The following is a 22,739-nucleotide window of genomic DNA, read 5'->3' on the forward strand; positions in this document are numbered from 1 at the left end:
AACTTTAACGGTGCATCTCAGTGGTCCCCGGAGAAAAGCACTTCAGCTCGGATGAGTGGAAACACCGGGACGATGCGTGTCTGTGGCTGAAACCAACTTACCCCCTACCTGCCTGCCCTGCCCACGGTCCTGCCAGGAGGCGACAGCCCCTTCAGCGCATGACGAGGGGAGCACCTGGCCCGGCTCTGTGTGTGCGTGCGTGCGTGTGCGTGCGTGCGTGTGTGCGTACGCGCGCGTGTGAGAGAGAGTGGGCACGAGGTGAGCGCGCCCCATTACAAACAATTCAATAAAAAAAAGCTACTCTGGGTTTGACCGCGAGACCTTTTATAATTAACAACTTTTTGTAGACAACGGCTAATATAATGTTATGCTAAGTTATCAAAGTTCAAAGTTCAGATAATGTGACCTGCTTTAATGTAAAGAGGTAATAAAAATAATAAGATAAGATAAGATAAGATGGTACTTTATTGATCTCACAGATGGAGAAATTGCATTCGATGATATCTATCATTAGATATAGTAGCTGTTCTAAGTAAAGAAAAAATACATGAAATTTGTACTTTGTACTTTTTATTTGGTTACTTTCAGAGGCAGGTTGTACTCGGTTATGTTTACTCAAGGACATGTAGCTACTTGAGCAACTTCTTGAAGTAATTGCACTTCTTAGAGTAATTTTACCATTATGATACTATTTACTTCTACTTGAGTATAAGGCTGAAACAACTAATCGATTAATCAACGACTATTCGATTACTAAAATAGTCGACAACTATTTTAGTAATTGATTAATCGTTTTCTGGCTCACACAGGCTCAAAAAGAGCAAAAATGACATGAAAATGTAGTATTTTTGATGAAAACCTACTTTGTTTTTAAAGTTAGGGTCTGCAGTGCTTTGTATATTGTAAAATTTCATGAATATCTGTCTGTGTCTCATCCAATCAGAAAGCAGAGCCTCCAACAAACATTTACTTTAAGTTTACTTCATCAACACGCCCTCAAGTGGTGCCACTTTAGCTTTATGTGATAGAAAAAATAAAAATTAAATTTTCCTACACCATTCACAGCCAAGCGATTAATCGATTAATCGTAAATGTAATCGATATATTCATCGATCACAAAATAATCGTTAGTTGCAGCCCTACTTGAGTAACATTATCGTGAAGTATCTGTAGTAAATCTTGTAAATAACTCGAGTTACTCCTCTGGTAAATGGATACTTTTCCGTGTCTATGACGCAGTCGCAGGTGACTAGAACAATGTAGGCCCATGTGATGTTGATCCATTTTCATCAAAAAGAACAATAGAATGTACAGATATATTAATGTAAATACTGCTACTGTACAGTCTGTGTAGGACCTTAGTATATAGATAGAATGGGGTCCAAAGCTTGTCCACTCCACAACCACGTGAAAGAAAACAGAGTTTGAATAATAGGCATAAAGGAAGGAATTTATTTGTCTTGCACCTTTCACAGACTTGATCATCACAGAGACAATTTTAATTCTAACCATACACGGTTGGGAGAAGCACGGCTGCACATCTGCGCCAGCTGACCCTTTGACCACTCACACACACACACACACACACACACACACACACACACACACACACACACACACACACACACACACACACACACACACACACACACACACACACACACACACACACACACACACACACACACACACACACACACACACACACACACACACACACACACACACACACACTATTGTTCAGTAGTGGTATTGTAGTGGTAGGAAACCAGAGCACCTGGAGGAACCTCCATGGGATGAGGGAGAACATGCAACTCCATTGGCCCCATCCAGCCGGGGATCGAACCCAGGACCTTCTTGTTATGAGGTAAGCCATTGTTAATTGTGTTTTTTACAACTGTTTGTAGATTTATATGGTAAAGCCTGACAAAACCTATACATTTGAGTTGTGTGCATTGGTACTATCGGGAGTCCTGTAGAATCTACAGATTGATACAGGGGCCACAATGGACCAAACTTTTACAATGACAGTTATGGTTTATATTGAGGGCCGAGGTGAGATGGGAACATAAAACTCACATTAGCATGTCAGAAAATAAATACAAATATTCAAACAAATGTTTTGTTATAAATAATCATTTATTTGGCAATAGACAATGTCAGTGATCAGTGCAGAGATGGACAAAAGCCATTCAAATCAGTAATATAGTCTTGTAATCGTAACTGAAATAGTCATCTTTAGGTTAATCTATATGAATATGTGAATCTTACTAACTACCTAAGATATAGGACATACACTACCGCTCAAAAGTTTTGGGTCACTTAAAGTGTCTTTATTTTTTGAAAGAAAAGCACTGCTTTTTTTCAATGAGGATAAGCTAATTGTGTTAGAGGGTAACTGATGATTAGAAAACCCTCGTGCAATTATGCTAGCACTGCTGAAAACTGTTGTGCTGATTAGAAAAGCACAACAGTTGACCCCAAACTTTTGACCGGTTGTGTAAAAATCTACTGTTTTGAATCATATCTGGCATCAAACATTAGGACTCTAGGCTATATACTGTAACTGTACGGTGTTGGTTTACACAGGTAGTAGATGAGGTCAGTAACAAAGAATCATTGACAAGAGGTAGGGACAAAAGTTGTAGTCTGGCGAGCAGTTTGACTTACTAATTCAAGCTCAGAGCAAATCAGGAGAAATGTATAACATGTAATGAGACAATGTCCAATTTCTGTAGCATGACAAAAAAAAACCTGTGTTTTGTGTCAGGGAACAAAACCCCTTGTTATATCTCTCAAGCGCATGACAAGACCGCGGCTTCTGTCATTTCAATATCTTAGTTTAAATGTTTCAGCAGAAAGAGTAAGTCAAGCGGCTGACCAGGCCACGAAAGTTGAGGATTTGAGGTACATCAGACTTTATCCAAGAGCTTTCTATTCCTGGTCTGCGGGTCCATCTGCTTATTTCTTGTTGGAAATGAGTGCTTTTATATCCTCTTCTGGTTTCAGGCTGTGCCACTGGGCAATCGGCCGGCGCGGATTGGCGAGCATATCCACCCAGTGGCTCTGCTCCGTCCCTGCGCTGTTACCTCCGAGAAGGATTTTCCCAATGGCATCGTTTTTCCCAATCTTGTCATAGTCCAGCACAGTTATGGCCACCTGCACTTTCTACAAACAAGGAACAAAAAAAAACAGCAAGTAAGTGGAGTCGACCTTTCGAAATGGTTCGGAGGCATTTGTCAAACGTACCTCGATCAGATCGCACGCCACCTCGAAACTGAACGACTCGTTGTAGTACGGATTCAGAGTGTTCTTTTTGATCGTAGTCTTCTTTTTCTTTAATCTTTTCCCGTTCTGCATTAGGTGGATCTTCACGTAGGGGTCTGTTAAGGAGAAGGAGAAGGGGAAGGTGTAAATCTGCTCTGGCACAGCTGCAGTCACAACCATCAATGAAACAACACGCCGATTATTTAGACGGTGCTTAACAGCGTGAAACCGATACGCCATTAACAAACTACTTATCTGGGATCGTTTGATTACTGCCACCAAGCAGGTACTTTAGTTGTGTGTGCGTGTGTGTGTGTGTGTGTGTGTGTGTGTGTGTAGATGAGGACGATGTAGATGAGTGTGTTTCTCATACCTGATAATCCGCCTACATCCATTTTCTTTAGGTTTTTGGCCTCCAGAATCACCACAGTCAGCTTTCCCGCAGTGGGAACGTACCTCAAGGACAAGCAGATGTCGCCAAGTTTCTCGCTCTAAAACAGGGAGAATGAGGTAATTACAGGATCTTATTTAGGGAGGAAAGAAAGTTACGATGTCAGAAGCTGCAGTAGTTTCTCTTCTGCAAGTTCTTGTTGAACCTTACGACTGCCAGGTTTAGGGGCCATGAGAAATAGACATAGTATTAATCCTCCACATCGAGTCCCCCTTCTTCTCCATAGCTCAAAACGATTGCTCCTCTACAAATAATTTCTTGCTAGTGTCTGGCAGCTGTTAATTGTACCTTAACCTTTATTTGAACAGCTGCTCTCTCCACTGAGTTATAAACGTGAAATAAAGAGGTTCAAAGGCCTTTATAAAGTTTGCACATTCATCATAGTGTTTTAATGCAGTTGTGAAGCAGCTGAAAAAGATGCCTCTCTTCCTCATGTTTATGTATCATCTAAGTTGCAATACTTGCTAAAATACACACTATAAGGGGATCCGCCTACATCCTGGTTATCTTCAATAAATCATCAGTGATTGAACAAGTGGCTATGTGTCAGGTGGCAGCACTTTTGCTCACACTGCAGAAAAGAGATACAAGCTGTATGTCGACCAACTCGGAGAAGACGATCAATATGAGGGCTGTGCCATTTTGAGAGAAAACCTAATTGAGTTTCTTCAGAAAAGTGTTATAATGAGATATTTTTAAACTAAACATTCAATTAGTTGCGCACATTTTAAATTAAAGCTCAAGCATTACTTTTTTTCAATCCATCATGCCCTGCCTCTCATCCTCTTCAGCTCCGATCATCCTCTAGAAGCATCAGCATTTGAGAGAAGACTGAAATATAAACTGATACTAATACAAACTAGCCCCATGTATTTTCAGAACATGTTGGTAGACGTCTGAACTGCAGGGTCAGCAGATTTTATAAATTTGCTACTTGCGCAATACCATAATGCATTGCGCCAGGGGCGGACTGGCCATATGTCCATTCTGGAAGAGCACAGAAGGGCCACCGCCTCAACCGAGCTTTACCCAAATCTAAAAGCTATAAAGAAAAGCATCAAAATAGCGAGAAAAAGATGATGAAAACATGAGAAACACACGGACAAAAAACACAACAAAAAATGATAGAAAAAATTATTTAAAAAAACAACTAAAATATGACAAAAATGTGGCGACGTGACGAAAAGTTTCCATCAATTTTGTAGGTCTTAGCTTTCAAATGAGGCGTTACATTGTTGAGAAGTCGAGAAGCTTTTAGATTTGGGTAAAGCCCAGTATAAAAAAACATGAATCTAAAAGTAATTCCGTGGAGTATGGTGTGCCACAAGGTTAAATTTTGGGACCATTATTATTTATCATTTATATTAATGATTTTGCTTCTGTTTCTACGACCACCTTTCCCGTTCTTTTTGCTGATGATACCGATCAAAAAAATAATAATAAAAAGCCGAACTGGGGAAAATGCACTCGTTAATGTTAAGGCGGGTGGTAAGAGGTTAAAATATGTATTTGTGGAACTGCACAATTACGCTAATTTGGGCCAGGCTGGTCAGAGTCCAGGGCTGTTTTTCAGTCCCAGTCCGCCCCTGCGTTGCGCCTTTTGGCTTTAGTTGCTGCAAACAATATGGCGTTGCGAGCTGTCATCTAGACACTAACATTAATATTCCAAATACCATAAAAAATTCCACTAAACCAAAGCTTAAAAAAATCTGTTCCTTTTTATCTACTGATTTTAAAAAGTCGATCGAGAAAAAAGCTCCCGTTAACTTCGTGTGCAGTGCTTTGAAGTTACGGATTACGTTTCTGATTGTTGGAGCAATTACGAGCACAGCAGAAGGTGTTTTTCATCATTGTTTGGCTGTAGCTTCACTCGCGCTCAAAGGCCTCCAGGTCATAACTACCCCCGAAGGCGCAAAGCATTATGGGTTATGTGCAAGTTGTGAATAATGCTTCCAAATGGAGACATGTGTTTTGTTGTTTTGATTTTGCTACTTGAGTAAAAGTAAATATACTTTGAGTCAAATATTACTACACAAGTAAACACAAGTAAAAGCTGGTTGGTCAAATTATTACTTAAAGGGACTATACATAGAGTTTAAAAATGTTGAAATTAAGTATTTTCATCCCCCTACCTAGCCATGTCCTAATGTGTAGAATGAGCTGCTATAGAAGCTGCAGTTGCGCATAAGACCTGAGGTGGCAGTAGTGAGTATAAAATGACCAACTTGCATCTAGCCCCTTTAACGGTGCATCATGGAACTAAAACCAACAAAAACTTGATTTTTGTGTGTGTTTGACCTTTTAGTGACCTAGCAGCTGTATGAGTGGTTAGCATGACGTCTTTGCTCCAGGTAGGTTTACTCTCTGATCGAACTATCTCTGTGGATGGAACCGATGTGTAACAATGGAGATGGTTTCATCAGCAGAGAAAACCTTCCAGAAACCTTATAAAACAATGGATCCTGGAGCATCACAGAGGATGATGAATGTGATGGAGAGCAAAGACGCCATGCTAACCACTCATACAGCTGCTGGGTCACTATAGAGTTCGGGAATGTGACGTCATATCGCCAAGCATTATGGGATTAGCAGCAATTGTAAACTAATGGAGATTTTAGAAGTTAAAATACTGGAGTTATTATTCACATTAAAACACTTGGACACCACAGTGAGTTAGATGTATTTACCAGCAGTAACTCTGCAGCTAACGGAGTTGTTCCACGGCTATTTTCTCCACTTTATAAACTGTTTTTAGCTAATGTTAGTCAATGGAAATGTATACTAACAGCTGCAAAGATGGCCGATCTCCATGGAAACTGTAGACTTTCCCGAACTCTATAAGGTCAAATATGCACTAGTATCAAGTTGTTTATTTTTGTGCCTAAAATGTTACATAATGCACCAAAGTGTTAAAGTACTGAAAGATTGATTCAGAAAAAAATACTTAGTACTTAGTAAAACTTGCAAATCATTATGTAAATAGTGTTGTGAGTAAGTGCGGCATAATAAACGCAAACCTTCTTCCTTGTCATTAGTGACTGACGCCACCTACTGTTCTGGAGTGTTCATCATAGCAAAGATTAACTTTTTACTTTGACACTGTTTCGGAGGACATTATACTACCTGAATAACTGCAGCCTTTGCGATAAACTAAAAGCAATCGGCTCGTGTCAAACTAGTCAGGTTGAACTTCTCCTTCCTTTTGTTGTTTATTTGTTTTTGGTTGAGGGCCGATTGTTGACGTTTACCTCCTCCTTCTCCGCCTTTTGCAGGTCCCTCCACTCCTGCAGAGACTGGCTGAAGTCGATGCTGCTCATGGGGATCTTGATGTCTCCGATGGCGTCGTGTTTGGAGAATCGGTCGAAGTCGTACACCGTCATGACCAGAGTCTTTCCTCCCAGCTCACTGTAGGGGACCTGCACAGGCACAGGGAACGCTTAAGTGATCTCTACAATGCAGTGTAGCCATGAATATAGAGCGTACTCTATATCTATAGCATTTAGGGACAGTTTTATTTGTGTTTTTGATCTCATTTGGTTCTTTTACCTTGAAGGTGAAAGTCTCGTTGAATGTGGGCTCCAGAGTTTTCCGATGAACTTTAGTTTCAAACTTTTTCTTTTTATCTGGCAGCAGGAAGACTTTGACGTAGGGGTCGGAGCTCCCTCCCACGTCCATGGCAGGGAGCTCTGAAGCCTGTAAGATACCTACAACCAGCTAGAGGAGCCAAGGGGAGAGAAACTATTAAAAGAAGCCGGAATCAAATGTTGGCAGATCTTTTTTTAAAAACTATCAACTGTATGAACTCATCTCACCGTGTTATCTGTGAAGTTGAAGTCTAAGGAAAACTGCAGGCGGCCCAGCTTTTCCTCCTCTTTAGGCTCCTCATCAGACACATCTGCTTCCTTGTTGCGGCCATTTTTCACTGTCTGTAGTGTCCACACACACACATAGGACAAAAAATGGTGGGATTGTGTCGTGACAGCCACAGCACAACAGCTATGGATTTGATTCTGTGTAGTTTGTTGCGATCTCTCTAACAACTAAAATGATTTCAGATGTTCTCACACGGAACATCCACACAGGTTGCACCTTCTCATTTTGTAGATATTGCCGTATTTCAACTAACAACAAGTGTGTTTGACTAATACAGGGGTCCTCAAACTACGGCCCGTGGGCCAAATCCGGCCCGCGAGATGATTTAATCCGGCCCATGACTTGTGGAGCAAAAATCCATGAGTATGTCCAAAAAAAAGTAAGTCTCGAGCCCATTCCTGTGCGGAGTTATGATTTTTTAACTAAATATCCAGTATACTCATTCCATCCACTAGGGGGCAACTTGAATAAATAAAAAAGAATTAGAACAATACAATACATACATGCCCATTTTTTTGTTCAAATGTAAGTTTCTGTACAGCCTCGTCAGTGTAATGCATATAGTAACCGTCAATAGTTTCGAAATACTTCTTATGTGTTGGCATTCACTATTTACATTGTGTGATTCTCAGCGAGAACATTAAACTATGAATGAACACATGGGATTATGTAAGAAATAAAAAAGGGTTGAATCAAAGGTAATCAAAGCAATGGTCCGTAATTATTTTTTGTTTTAAACAGAATTCCAAATGTGTTCTTTCAATGAACGGCTTCAGTGAGAATCTACAATGTAAATAGTCCTGAAAGAAAAGAAAAACAAATACATCAAAAAGTGTTTCCAAACTTGACGGGTGCAGTATTTGACATAATGATTTTGTTGAATTAGATTTTGGGGGGGATGGGAGAGTATAGTCAGTAATACCCAAAGATGCAGCAGTGTTTATAGTAGTGAGCAGAATGAGACAGAAACTTTCAAATGGCCATATAATGAGGCAGACAATAGATCACATAATTACATTTCAGAACACGTCCCCAGCTTGTAGCCCACAGTGAGGGCTGGTCCGAAGCTGCTCTGACAGCCTCAGTAGTAGGTGACCTGGGTGTCAGCGGTGATACATGGGCAGACCTGTGCATGTGCTTTACCTCTTTAAAACTGGGCATCATTTCAGTGTCGCTGCCGTCCATGCCCTTCTCGTTCCCCGTCTTCTTGTCCTTGTCTTTATCCTTGTTTTTCTTTTTCAGGCACTTTTTCCACACACACAAACTGCAGGCCAGGACAGTGCACAAAGTCACAAAGCAGAGAGCGGCAACGTCCATGGAGGGCACTGCAAAGGCATGGAGGTGATCATTAACATTGTGAATGATAAGATTCTTGGGTTACAGGGTAGACACTTTACACTCAGACTCATGACTCTTCTAGTGCATCTGGATTCTAGACATTCAGAGCAGGGTTACGGACAGAAGGCGGTCGATATCATTACTGTTGAAAGTTCTTGATATTTGTTGCACTGATTGATGGTATCAATTAATCATTTGGCGGCACAGCGGTTAGCGCTCACGCCTCACAGCAAGAAGGTCCCGGGTTCGATTCCCACCTGGATAGGGCCTTTCTGTGTGGAGTTTGCATGTTCTCTTAATGCTTGCGTAGGTTTGCTCCGGGTACTCCGGTTTCCCCTACCACTAAAAACATGTACAACAGATTCCCCTCTGGGGCCAGGACTCCCCTGAAAAGGAGATTCTTAATCTCAGTGGTTATCCTGGTTAAACAAAGGTCAATAAATAAATATATAAAAAAATCGTAAAAATCTTTTCAAGTAGTCATCAGTACATTTCTAATTGAAGACCTGTTTGCTGATCGATCTACGTTCCCACCCTCACCTATGGTCATCGCGGATACAAGCGGCCGAAATGAGCTTCCTTCGCAGGGTGGCTGGGCGCACCCTTCGAGGGGAGGAGCTCAGTTACCCGGGAGGAGCTCATAGTAGAGTTGCTGCTCCTTCACGTCGAAAGGAGCCTGCTGAAGTGGCTAGGGCATCTGTTCCGGATGCCTCCTGAACAGAGGCAGTGTTCCAGGCATGTCCTATTGGGACAAGGCCTCGTGGAAGGCCCAGGGCACACTGGCGGGACTATGTCTCCGAGCTGGCCTGGTGTCGCCTCAGGGTCCTCCTAGAACAGCTGGAGGAGGTGTGTGTGGCCCGAGAAGTCTGGGCATCTCTGCTGAGACTGCAGCCTCCGCAACCTGGCCCCGGATAAAGCGGAAGAAAATGGATGGATGGATGGATGGATGGATGGATAGACTTGTTTGCCTCTCATCCGAGAAGCTTCCTCAGTTCCACCTGAATTTCTACGTGTAAAATCAATCCATCATCCATCTCAACTGACCTTTGATCTATATGTAGAAAAAGCAGCTTGTAGAGTTTTACTCTTGTCCAATGATGACTAAGCAAGTACAGCTGGGCATTCCAAAACATGAATAATGTCTTGTAGTAGTACTTATACCATGAGCATGAGTTTGGTACTCACTGTGGGCTCTTCGCAGTTCATTCATAAACTTCTTGAAGCTGTGTCCTCCAGCGTGCGTGTGATTGGTCGTTGCAGTTGCATTGAAAGAGAGGGTGAAGGGAGCTGGGGCGCTGGTGGTTTGCAGTTTTCCAGTCATTTTGAATCCTAATGACAGACAGAAAAAAACAAAGCTATCTTAAAGGCAGAAAGTGTATGCAACTTGCTCCTTTTACAGTCTATGATTAGGACTTGATTGGGGACCTTTATTGCAAACTGGCTTTAAACTTCCACATGTAAAATTGTATTGTATTGTAAAATAAAGCAGAATAACTGAACTTATTTACCTCATATCTGGGGACATATGAGCTTACAGTAACCTATTAAAAAACATAAAAGTCCTTCTCCACTGCGCACTACAAGCGAACAAAGTGAACAGACAAATACAGCGAACACAGTGTCCACAACTCAAATTGATCTGATGTTTTGGAGGTAATAATGCGCTTATAGACACTGGAGGGGGCTCCGTGTCAAGTGACTTCTCCCATTTCTGCTGGCACGGCACAAACACTTGAACACAAGATATGCGAGGCGAGGCGCGGCGTCTGCCAAAGCTGCTGACGGGGGAACCAGGAGCATCACACGTGCACCTCCGCTGTCACCCCCCCCCTGGGAAACATGAGGCAAGGTCAGGTAAAGACACGCAGAAATCTAACGCAAGGTCAAAGGTGACGGCTCAATCCAATGTTTTTTGTGATTTGTCATTCTGTAGACATCACGGGTATTGAGTATCTGTGGCTGAGTCAGCACGTACAGGACCTCTCGCCCACACGGACACCGACCCCGGCTGAGCAGGAGCAATCGAGACATGGTAGTGAGGATAAGGTAATGAGCTTGCTTGCGTCTATGTTTATGTTATTTTCCATAAGCAGCGCTGAGGATTGTCCTTAATTGGACAAAATTCACAAAGCACTGCACTCTTGGGCTGAAAGTACACTTTGATGTGCAAAAGTAAACTTCAATGTCAAAGCCTCCACACACAGAGCAGCGATAACAGCACTGCAAAATACTAAACACGCCAATTCTGCCATCGGCACAATCAGTGGCGTTTAGTGTCCTATCAATCAAAGAAAGTATAATAATCCAGAAAAGGATAATGGTGAGTGCTTCAGAGGGTCTCTGTGTTAAGCTTAGAAAACAGGTGCTTCTCTACAGGGGCGGACTGGTCCATTCTGGAAGAGCACAGAAGGGCCACTGGCACTAGGGCCACCGGTCTGGCCCCTCACTTTACCTTACCCTTACCCCCGGGCGCAACTGAGCTTTACCCAAATCTAAAAGCTTAAAAGAAAAGCATCCAAAAACAAAAATGTGCTGGAAAAGCAACAAAAATGTGACGAAAACGTGATGACAAAGCAATGAAAAAAGCGGTGAAAAAAACAACAAAAACATGACAAAACCCCCCCCGAAAAACAAGAGAGGAAAAGACAACGAAAAAGTGACGAAAACAGGCCAAAAAGCCACTAAAAAAGTAATAAAAAGGCAGAAAAAAGCAACACAAACAAACAACAACAAACAAAAATGGAGCGACAACGTGACAAAAACCTACCGTCACTTTTCTAGATTTGAGCTTTCAAATGAGGCGTTACAGTGTTGCTCTCCAGTCAAGAAGCCTTTGGATTTGGGTAAAGTCGAACTGGAGAAAATGCTCTCGGTTAAGGCGGGTTGTATAAGGTTAACATATGTATTTGTGGAAGTGTCGCATTTACACTAATTTGGGCCAGGCTGAGTCCAGGGCTGTTTTTCTGTCCCAGTCCGCCCCTGCGACAATAGCTTAGATCAGTAGAGATTACTTACAAATCTTACTGTAGGCTAGTCCATGTGTGAATGAAGGACTTTTAATATTCTACTTAACACAGTGCTTCGGACATTTTTTGACTTTTTTGCCTCACTTGCAAGTGTAAGATTTTTTTAGATTCGGCTTCTTTCCAAGACCATTTCAATGAGTTGTGTTCATGTTCTAGAATTTGATGATATCCTAATCACATATGGAGGGGAGGGGGAAATACAACTATGGGACAGACACAGATTTTGAAAGACATCTCCAAACTTACACTTGGCACAAACCTGTCATAATATTAATTATGGCTGTTTTTTTAAGTTTTTTAATTTTGGTGTTCTTTATCTAAAAGGATGGGACCTTCTCTCTGTGTTGAACTTTTTCACCTTTTTGGTTTCATGTGTATTGTGTTAGTAATGACAGATACAGTATGTATTTTATCATAAACCAAGATGAAAAAAACTGCATTTTGACAGTTACCATCTGCCCACCAACTCAATTTTAAAGGTTATGTCGTATGAAAATTGTATAACTATTACTGCAATGTTATTCTCTGATTTGTCGCTCAATTTCCATTTCTATTTAGATTTGAACAGAAATAGAGGCATTTCCTCTCTGGGATGTCACATGAGCCAAACATGCTACACCTGCAGAATACTAAAACTAATATTAAATAAATAATATATCAAAGACAATACAACAGCTTGAAGTAAATGTCTTGATCTTAATAAATGCAATATTCATTATTGAGATATTCATTCTAAATTTGACGTACGAGCTACAGCCTAGGGGGGTTTAAGCCGCAGCACATATGCAGGGCACTGTGCCAGCCTTAGTGTTGTGAGTTTGCCTCCTGGGTATGATAATATTCGCTTATTCAGTCTGATAAAACCTACAGGGCAGAGTGCTAAGATAGAAAGGGAAAATATAGTGATCAAAACTCTATTGAAAACATCTGGTTGTTCATAATGTATAATTGGAATTGCAAATACTGGGTTGAAAACTTGTCATAACTTACTGCTCACTGCACTATAATACAGACACAGTAGTTCCTGCACATTTAAAAACTTACACTTAATGCAAATTAATCAAAAGAACAAAACATATATTGCACAGCATGCCAAAAGTGTTATCAAAATAAGTCATCATTCTACATAGTTATACTCAAACTTTCCAAACATGACCAAAGGAGCGACTTACCGGTGCCGCGCTCGTCCTCACAGTGACTTGTCCTTTTCCCCACGGAGCAGAGAGCGCTGGGGAAGACAGTAAATACCAAGTGCAGCCCAGAGGTAGTGAGCGGTGCGAGGGCTGGGAGCTGGGACGCCTGTGTGTTTGTGGATGACAGGATGGTGCAGGTGTTGGTACACTGGGGAGAGAGAGGCTGCTCGGCCCATACCCATGGTCCACACACGGACGCTCACAGCTTAGTTTTCATGCACGCTTCCCCCCCCCACACACCTCAGGCTCCCCCTCGAGGTGTTTGTTTTCCTTTGTTTGCATATTCCAACATTGTAATCTGGTTCTCAACAGTTGTTGTTTTGTTGACTAATATTTTGGCGAATACTGAGCAAAAAAAAAAAAAAAATTCAAATTGAGTCAACATTTGTTTTTGGAAATGAACACAAACTCCAAATGAGGTCAACTTAAGATCATCGTAGCATTCCCCCGTATAGGTCACCCTCGTTGGGCCAGTGATGAATATGCATGAGGGGGGGTGACATGGCCTTTAAAGCCTCGTTAGCATAGTGAGAGTTCAGCAATAGAGGACATTTACATTTAGAGTGAGTTAGTGTGTGTTTGTGCATCTGGCAGGGGCTGCGCTCCTGTCTCATCATCATGTCTATGTATAGATGATGTTTCCTCATTTAGAGACTTAGGAGGATGTGGCTTCTGCTGCAGCCGGGGATCAAGTTCTGGCTCCGCCCCGTTCACCTTGAGTTTCATACTGTGCAGAGCCAGGGGAGGAGCTGTATGCACAGGGGGGAAGACACGCTATGATCTTTATCACTTTCACTGTCACTTTCATTTGGACTTTTCAAACAATTATTTTATTTTTAAATTAGAGGGTGAAAAAAAACAGTATTCTCATTTAATTATTTTTAACATAGGCTGCTTTTAAACAGTTTCATTTTTGCTGCTGCTGCTGAAAAGAAACATATTGGCTGGTCCCAAAAGAGCGGTCATGGTGGCGAGGAAGTCCACCACCTAGAGAACAGATGTAACCCGTTTCATAAGTAATAACGGTATAATTACACAAAACTGTCCTTTTGTTTACTTGAATTTTGTCCATACCTGGCGTTTGATACACTGTGCAGACTTGGTCCTCCAGCCACTTCTTCTATGTTTTTGTTTCTTCTTCGTTGGCTTTTGAGATGCCCCTGTATATATTCGGTTTTTGACCCCTGCCTCTTCCCTTTGCAAATCTGATATTGGGAAGAGGTCAGTCATCCATTGTAATCCAATGTTTTAAGAGTTCGTTTGTCAACTCGGCACGGCGGCACGGTAGCACAGCGGTTAGTGCTTGTGCTTCACAGCTAGAAGGTCCGGGTTCGATTCCCACCAAGGACGGGGCCTTTCTGTGTGGAGTTTGCATGTTCTCCCCGTGTCTGCGTAGGTGTCCTCCGGGTACTCCGGTTTCCCCTACCACTAAAAACATGTACAAAAGGCCAGGATGTATGAGAGTGTGTTTGAGAGTGCGCATGGGGGACGACGGATGAAAATTAGCCTAAGGCTACAATCCGGTGTGGCTTGTTCAGTAACTTGCACTGTCCCTACCAAATAAACCATAAAAAAAAAAAAAAAAACATTTTGCATTTATTTTCTTCCTGAAACATACTTCATTTGTATTTGCATTGATATTGAGCTTCATCCATACCCCGATGTTTTAATTTATTCATGTGAAGTAATGCGGGGAGATGCTAATATTGTCCATTGTCTTCTCCCCTTTAGTTTGGGCTGGATCTTGTTAGCGGCACTTGCTGATTGTATTTTTGTATATATTTTCGCCAGAGTAAACGGAGACCGCCTCCAAAAGTTACCGCTGTGTCTCGTGGCTTCTTAACACATCACAAACTGCATAAACTACACAACGCAGAAGTCCACCGGTCACACAGAGTTGTGGTTGGGGTAGTAGTTATTGGTGAAGTAGGTTGTTTGGAACCACAGTTTTTGTCCATACCAAGGCAACTGTACTGATTGGATAGGTACAACGGGCCCTTTTGGTAAGCGCCAATGGGACAGGCGCTGCCAGTAATTCAAGGGTGGCTGAGGGACTGGGTCTTGTGGGGAGGCGGTAGTAGATCGGACCGGTTGCTGGAGCAGCTGATGCCAGTGGGCAAAGGAAAATGGCCAGAGACCCGGGGGAAAACGAGGGACTGGATCTGGTGGAGTAGTCCGAGTTGAGGACAGCGTAGGCCAATGGTACATAAGATGATGCTGGAGTAGGCCTGGAGGAATTTGAGGGGCAACAGGATCTTGAAGGGCTGCAGTTGTAGGTTGCTGAGGTAGGGGCATGCCCGGAAACCATGGGAGGATTATGGGGGTAGAGTTGGAGCAACAGTTTCCGACAAATCTTCATCTTTGGGGCACTTGAGGGTCACTGGGATCCAGTGCAGGGGAAGATTGTGGTTTCCATCCTGTATAGAGTTCGGGAATGTGACGTCATATCGCTAAGCATTATGGGATTAGCAGCAATTGTAAACTAATGGAGATTTTAGAAGTTAAAATACTGGAGTTATTGTTCACATTAAAACACTTGGACACCACAGTGAGTTAGATGTATTTACCAGCAGTAACTCAGCAGCTAACGGAGCTGTTCCACGGCTATTTTCTCCACTTTATAAACTGTTTTTAGCTAATGTTAGTCAATGGAAATGTATACGAACAGCTGCAAAGATGGCCGATCTCCATGGTAACTGTAGACTTTCCCGAACTCTATTACAAAATTGCAGCAATCAAAGTGGACGTGCAGAACAAGACAAAGGGGATTCGATTCGATTATAAATGGTGACAACTTCACAAACTTGACAAGCTCTTCCGATCAAGGGAGAGTTACACCTGCTGAGTTAAAAATCCCCTCCTTTTTTATGTATGTATGTATGTATGTATGTATGTATGTATGTATTTATGTATTTATTTATTTATTTATTTATTTATTTATTTATTTATTTATTTATGTATGTATGTATGTATATATGTATGTATGTATGTATGTATTTATTTATTTATTTATTTATTTATGTATGTATGTATGTATGTATATATGTATGTATGTATGTATGTATGTATGTATTTATTTATTTATTTATTTTTAAATCCCCTCCTCGTCCACTTTACTAACCCAGGAGCAAGCAATACATGTGTCTGTACGCTAGATGGCAGTGTTGTTTTACGGAGTTCGTAGAAAGTCAGAGGAAGCCGTCTCTAGGATACGGAGGAAACACGACTGCATGTGCGTATGTTTGTGAAGAGGTGAGTTCACATAACGTTACATTCAAGTCGTTGTCTCTTAGAAATACGTGCTAATATGTTTGACACGCTTATTTTCTGTGTGCGTCTGCTCAAAAATGACCATCCTCAATCTCTGCAGCCTGTGAGCTAACAAGGCTTATGCTAACCGGGGGAAAGAACCCTACTGTCAGCTGAAATTCGAGCATTATTTGACTATTTTGTTGCACACAATGTATTTTGCAAAGAACCAACATGTGGAGTGTTGTACTTGCAGCCAGTGTAATGGAGAGCGTGCGCCTGAAGCACGTGGCGCAGGCGGTGGGCGCGCTGGAGGCAGTCGTCCTCCGAGCCTTTGGTCCTGACGGAGGACAGGTGCTGTTCACCCGGGACACGGGCCAGGCGGTGCTGAGCCGCGGGGGAGCGCGCATCCTGACTGCCCTACGGCTGGACAATCCACTGGCGAGGTTTGGCCTCACACTGTCCTCCTACACCAGTCACCACTTCACTTGTTGGCTCTAAAGCAGGGGGAGGCAAGTTCTCTTGGCGGAGGGCCGGTTTTCTTTATTGTAAACAGACCAAGGGCTGATGCCTCTGATTATTAGCCCAAAGTAAAGCACAAATAAATGAGATAAATGACTTGAAATTGCTTGAATTAAAGTTCTTCTATGTTGAATTTGAGTGGGTTTGAACTAATCCAAGATACAAACGCTAGCGCCAATGGAACAAGAGTAAAACCCACTTGAAATCAGACAAATCATTGATTTTAAAGTGAAATGACACAAAATTATCTGAATTAAGAGAATAGCTACTACTAGAGGTTTTATCTCGTCTAAAACCAGACCAAATCTACTCAAACCTTAGATTTAATCTCTTAGTTCAAGTAGATTCATGTCAATTCTTCCTTGAAACGATTATTCTTTTTCCAGTGCACTTCCTTCAAATGCCAGTGTTGAACATAATATATGACCTAACTGGGTGTAGTGACAGTATTTCTACCTTTGCTTCTCCCATTTAACCCTAACAGTGTTAAAAGTACTCTCTGATTTGTGTGATAAGGTTTCTCAAAATCATCTTGAGAGCCAGAGGTGCTGTGCTGGAGGGCCAGATTTGGCCCCCGGGCCTGACGTTGCCTACCCCTGCTCTAAAGTGTGTGCTGCTCTCTAGTCTTCATCTTTTTTAGACTTGCCTTTGTTCTGTTCATTGTACGGTTTGTGTGTATAATTCTAATATCACTCAGAGCTATAAGTTATACAATTCAGTTCATTTTCTGGACAATTCGTAAAATCTTGAACCGTATGGTTTATCAATTCTTTATTAAACCATAATTATTTTTTATTTTCTACTAAATTTGATGAGGCAGAACAACAGAAATTCAGGAATACCTACATTTAATCGAAATTGCATGAAAACTTGCATGAAACTGGAGAAAAGCATTTGTTATTGTTTGAGCTGAGGTCTAAATAAGCCATGTCTATGTTCATGAAAGTACACGTATTTATTTTTATTATGAAAAAATTAAATAGAGATCGATCAATACGAGAAAAAAGTTTTTGATGCATTTTTTTTGCCATATATTTGATTAAAAAATATTTGCCGTATTGTCCAGTCCTAGGAATAGAGCTAAACAGTCCCACTTACTTCTGGTCACGTGCTGTATTCCGGAATTAAAATATCCCTTTCATATTTAGCATTGATTTGATTTGATTTATTTATTTTTAGGAAAATTCAAATGTTAAGAGTCTTAGCATGATGCAGGATAATCAGCAATGTTCTAACTCATGGTCTTATAAAACCATTTAGCTGTATTATCAAGTCATAATGTTGTCTTTTTTATGTCCACGCAATGGTCAGCAGTTGGCACAGAGCTGATTAGCCGCCGCCGTACTTTTAAACTGCTAATATTTGAAAAATCTATGCATAAAATGAATGGGATTTTTTCCTTCTGGATCCCAGCACGTCATACCCCTTAAGTATAACTATAACTCGATGCAAGCAACCAAAGTGAAAGCTAAAGTATTACTACCATTTAGCTTTTCTAGGTTGATGTAAAGTCCAGCATGTCTTCATATATTGTGTGTGTTTGTTTTTTAGAATGATTGTGGATTGTGCATCGACGCACAGTGCCAGAACAGGAGATGGGTCCAAGACGTTTGTTCTCATCCTCGCGTCCCTCGTGCGGATGATTGACGCTGCTGCCGATAAGGACCCACTGGCATCGCACTCCCGCTGTCCGAGAGAAGACGTACGGAGTGCCTCTGCCCGGCGCCTGGCCGATGAGCTGCTGTCCTTCTCCCTACAGCAGCTGGACGACCTCCTGACTGCGGAGGTGCTGCCTTTTGGACAGCGCCTCCTGTGGCCCGACTTCCATTCAACCGCTCCAATTCAGAATCTCCTGTCGTCCTTTTTTCACACGCGCTTGGGCTACAACAACTGCAGGTTTATCAGCGGCCTTCTTTGTGAACTGCTTTCTAACTGGACGTCCAAAGACAACACGCCGTTCTCCTCTCTTCAGTTTGTAAATGACACATGGCCTGCACTGTACACCCCCGTAACAGGCTTCCCCCTAACCTACTCCAGGCTAGTCGAGGGCCAGGTCATCCATAGAGACTTTGCCGCGCCGTTCTCTCTGACGCCGCAGGGACCGATCAAGGCTGTTGTTTTAGACGGACACCTCCACCCCAAATTCCTTGATGCCGGGGAGACACTGGAAATCGGAGACAACGGGAATATTTTGCAATTCAGCTCGTTTGCAGAAAGTTCTCTGCAGAGTGTCATATCGTTCCTGAAGAGCTTAGGCGTCTCCGTGCTTTTGTCATCAGTCAAACAGTCCGTCGCTGTTTTAGCTTTAGCAGCACAAGCTCAAATCCATGTCGTGGAGTGTATCAGCCCGGAGGAGCTCGCACTTTTCCGGCACCTGAGCGGAGCTAGGCCAGTTTCGGACTATTGGAGTATTCAGTCAGACCACGTCGTCTCGCTGGAGTTTTGTAAACCAATACTTCTTGGAGCCCACAGGTAAACAAAGGCATAGACAGTGCAATGTGTATGGTACCTCTTGACCCCCACTGGAACCAAGTGTGTTTCTCTAGGTCGGCTTTACACAAATTTAAAAGCATCTGACAGCCTACAGGCCAGTGTCAAGCCTCATTCAAAAGCTAAGCCCTACAAAACTATCTTTTTCCTCATGTTATTGCTGTGTTGTCGCCACTTTTTGATGTTTTTTTTTATTTCATTTCCTTTTTGTAGATCGTTTGTTGCATTTTTGTCTCGTTTTTCTCTTAGATTTGTTTTGTTGAACTGGAGAAAATGCACTCTGTTAAAGGAATAGGCCACCGTTTTTAGATACTGAGATATGTTCTTACCTGAGCTTTGACGAGTTCTTTAGGACCTGTCTGATCTTCACCCGTGCCTTCAGTCACGTAAACACAGCGCAGACGGCGTTAGCATTTAGCCTCTCCCTCTCTCCTCTATAGCTCCAAAACAGGTCAAGATAGAAGCTACCAAGCTCTTCCACGTTTTCCCTTTTTAAATATGGTTACGTGAAGTGTTCCACTACAAAGTATAATTACACAAAATTAAACAATGTGGATTTTCTAAGCGGATAACAGGGGGAACTATATTGTAAGGCGTAATAATACCAGGAGTAGTTCGAAATCCGCGCAGTAATCTTCACTTTACTGTGCGGATGCCACGTGATTGAAGGCACGGGTGAAGACCAGACAGGTCCTAAAGAACTCGTCAAAGCTAAGGTAAGAACATATCTCAGTTTGTAAAAACGGTGGCCTATTCCTTTAAGGTGGGGGTTTAGAGGTTGGAGTAAAAAAAAAGTTTATTATTATCAAGAAAAGTTGACATATCGTTTTTGCAGGGCTTGATTGTATGAAATGAATTGTCAAATATATTGTTTTCTTCATTTAAGGTACGTCCACGTGGGCTTCCCTGAAAAGCAAACCATCAAACCCTGCAGTCTGGTCATATGTGGCGCTGGAGAAGGACAAACGGAGCAGCACGCTACGGCCATGCAAGACGCTACGCGAATGCTGCTCACAACCTGGCAACCGCCTATTTCCGCAAGATCCCCAAACAATTCCTTAACATCGAGCGCGTCCTGTTGCCAAACATTCCCACAGGGCTACGTTATAGCGGCTGGTGGGACTTTTGAGTTTCTCCTAAGTCATGCTCTTCAACAAAAGACATTTTCCAGAGACGTCAATATTGTTTCCCAAATCCTGGCCGACTCGCTTCTCTGCGTTCCTCGGCATATCTACTCCCACCGCCCACGGCGCTTTGCACAAGTCCAGTCTGAAGTTCTCAAACGCATTCAAGAACAAGGAGCGAGTCCTATGCTTTGCCAGACCAACGCTCCCGCAGAGAACAGCGTGCATTTCAAGGCCGAGTTTTCTACTTTGGGTTCGGGCTTGGAGTCGGTGTTCTGTAAATACCAGCTGCTTTTGGCCGTGTTGCAGTGCCTCTCGCGGCTTTTCCGGATAGACACCGTTATACACACTCGCGGCTTATTAAAAACAATCAGTCGCACAAACATTTCCTGGGAGGATTCAGAGGACGAGCTTGAGAACTGAGATTGTATTGTGTGCAAATGGGGAGGCCGGACTTTCTCATTTCTCAGCACTAACATGGAGGATTTGGAAGAGAAATAAAAGGTGGCACTGCTGAAATAAAGTAAAGTGTCCTGTCTTCTATACAGCTGATAGGACGCAATTAGTAAATTACAAATATGCTGCAGTTAGTGCAACGTCACCTCCAAATCAACAATGGTCTCTTGTAGGGCTTTTTTTTAAATTACATATTGTGGTCACAAGCTCTCATCATCAATACGACATTACGAGAAATATTAGACTCAAATGTAGGCTCTCAGTCATACAGGAGTTGTCCATCTTCAATGAAGGTTCTTGAGACATCTTCTGTACTCTAGTTGAAGTGCAGAATGTTTCGCCTCTCATCCAAAAGGCTTCGTCAGCTACACTAAATTTTAAGCTCAGCCCAGAGACTATATATAGACCACTGGGAGAGGCAAGGCAAGTTTATGTGTAGAGCACAATTCATACACAAGGCAATTCAAAGTGCTTCACAGTTGCATAAATATAAGAAAACAAATGCAATCAATAAAAACATCAATATAGAATTAATCAATTACATTAAGAGGCAAGAGTGTAGATAAAATACTTTCAGTAATATGCATTTTTAAGTCTTGTTTTGACTCGCTCTGTCTTGAGCACTAATTTTTTTCTTGCTCGTTCACACAAAGTTACCTAACGTCTGTTTTGTCGCTCCTCCTCCTCTGGACATCAACATAGAATTAATCAATTACAGTAAAGGCAAGAGTGCAGATAAAACACATTCAGTCATATGCATCGGTAAAAAGAACTGTTTTCAGCCTGGATTTGAACATTGTCAGAGTTGAGGCCTGTCTCACATCCTCGTGAAGATTTCCAGATTTTAGCTGCATGAAACTGAAACGCAGCCTCACCGTGTTTATTATCGACTCTGGGAACCACCAGGAGGCCCCTCCCTGAAGTTCTCAGGGCCCGAGATGGTTCATACGGCTCTAACATGTCAGAGATGGACTTTGGTTCTAAACCATGAAAAGACTTGTAGACAAGCAGAGCTGTTTTAAAGTCTATTCTCTGAGCGACAGGAAGCCAGTGCAGAGACCAGAGCACTGGACTAATATGGTCGTATTTCCTGGTTCTTGTCAGGACTGGAGCAGCAGCGTTCTGGATGTACTGTAGCTCTGACAGCTCGTTTAGAGAGGCCAGTGAGCAGCCGTTACAGTCGTCTAACCTGCTGGAGACAAATGCAGGGATAAGTCTCTCTAAGTCTGGTTTTGACACTATTCCTCTGATCTTAGCAATGTTTTTCAGATGGTAAAAAGCTGCTGATGTTATTGCTTTGATGTGGCTGTTTAAGTTCAGGTCTGAGTCCATGATCACTCCCAGATTTTGAACCTGATTTTTTGGTTTTAGAGAGTTTGTCTTTGTGCCTGTGGGCCAAAAACAATTATCTCAGTTTTGTCTGAGTTTAGTTGGAGAAAGTTGTTTTGCATCCACAAACTGATCTGTTGGATGCAGTGACAGAGTGGCTAAATCCCTCCCCTCTATAAACGGCTACTCTCACCTGTGGGTGAGCCTAAACTTTAGTGTTGCTGACGAAGCCTTTTGGATGAGTGGCGAAACGTTCTACACTTCAACTACAGAGTACAGAAGATGACAGTATGTGGCGACTTTTGTTTTGGACATGCAGTGTATCTTGCAGAGCCTGCGACACGAGAGACTAGAAGGTTTGCATGTGATGTTGCAATAGAGCAACAGAAGGCAAATGAGTGGCAATCCCACATTGTTATTA

At 42.2% G+C, this 22,739-nt stretch overlaps 2 protein-coding genes across 2 annotated transcripts; one reads left to right on the plus strand and one right to left on the minus strand.

Moving 5' to 3' along the window:
• Window positions 1-2,873: 2,873 nt before the first annotated feature.
• Window positions 2,874-10,253, minus strand: LOC306971218 (synaptotagmin-A-like). Its single transcript, XM_079567408.1, has 8 exons — window positions 10,115-10,253; window positions 8,735-8,916; window positions 7,531-7,644; window positions 7,265-7,432; window positions 6,967-7,134; window positions 3,641-3,758; window positions 3,250-3,383; window positions 2,874-3,168 (listed from the first exon to the last, which is right to left on the minus strand). The coding sequence occupies exons 1-8, from the start codon at window positions 10,248-10,250 to the stop codon at window positions 2,962-2,964; spliced, it is 1,227 nt and encodes a 408-aa protein (XP_079423534.1). The 5' UTR covers window positions 10,251-10,253; the 3' UTR covers window positions 2,874-2,961.
• Window positions 10,254-16,279: 6,026 nt separating this feature from the next.
• Window positions 16,280-21,055, plus strand: bbs10 (Bardet-Biedl syndrome 10). Its single transcript, XM_079567765.1, has 4 exons — window positions 16,280-16,400; window positions 16,654-16,843; window positions 18,471-19,391; window positions 20,296-21,055. Exons 2-4 carry the CDS (start codon window positions 16,662-16,664, stop codon window positions 20,954-20,956), a joined length of 1,764 nt encoding a protein of 587 aa, XP_079423891.1. The 5' UTR covers window positions 16,280-16,400; window positions 16,654-16,661; the 3' UTR covers window positions 20,957-21,055.
• The last annotated feature ends 1,684 nt before the right edge of the window (window positions 21,056-22,739 follow it).

The sequence above is a fragment of the Gobius niger genome (genome assembly GCF_951799975.1).
Source record: "Gobius niger genome assembly, chromosome: 12".
Classification (NCBI taxonomy): Eukaryota; Metazoa; Chordata; class Actinopteri; order Gobiiformes; family Gobiidae; genus Gobius; species Gobius niger.

What these genes read in the sequence shown, in the direction of transcription:
- LOC306971218 (XM_079567408.1), bottom strand. Translation starts at nt 10,250, where the DNA reads ATGACTGGAAAACTGCAAACCACCAGCGCCCCAGCTCCCTTCACCCTC. An exon ending in ACGAGACTTTCACCTTCAAG is followed by an intron (nt 7,135 to 7,264) that starts GTAAAAGAACCA and finishes GTGCCTGTGCAG; the next exon opens with GTCCCCTACAGTGAGCTGGG. An exon ending in AAAAGGCGGAGAAGGAGGAG is followed by an intron (nt 3,759 to 6,966) that starts GTAAACGTCAAC and finishes TCCCTGTTTTAG; the next exon opens with AGCGAGAAACTTGGCGACAT.
- bbs10 (XM_079567765.1), top strand. Translation starts at nt 16,662, where the DNA reads ATGGAGAGCGTGCGCCTGAAGCACGTGGCGCAGGCGGTGGGCGCGCTG. An exon ending in CTGGACAATCCACTGGCGAG is followed by an intron (nt 16,844 to 18,470) that starts GTTTGGCCTCAC and finishes TTTGTTTTTTAG; the next exon opens with AATGATTGTGGATTGTGCAT. An exon ending in ATACTTCTTGGAGCCCACAG is followed by an intron (nt 19,392 to 20,295) that starts GTAAACAAAGGC and finishes TCTTCATTTAAG; the next exon opens with GTACGTCCACGTGGGCTTCC.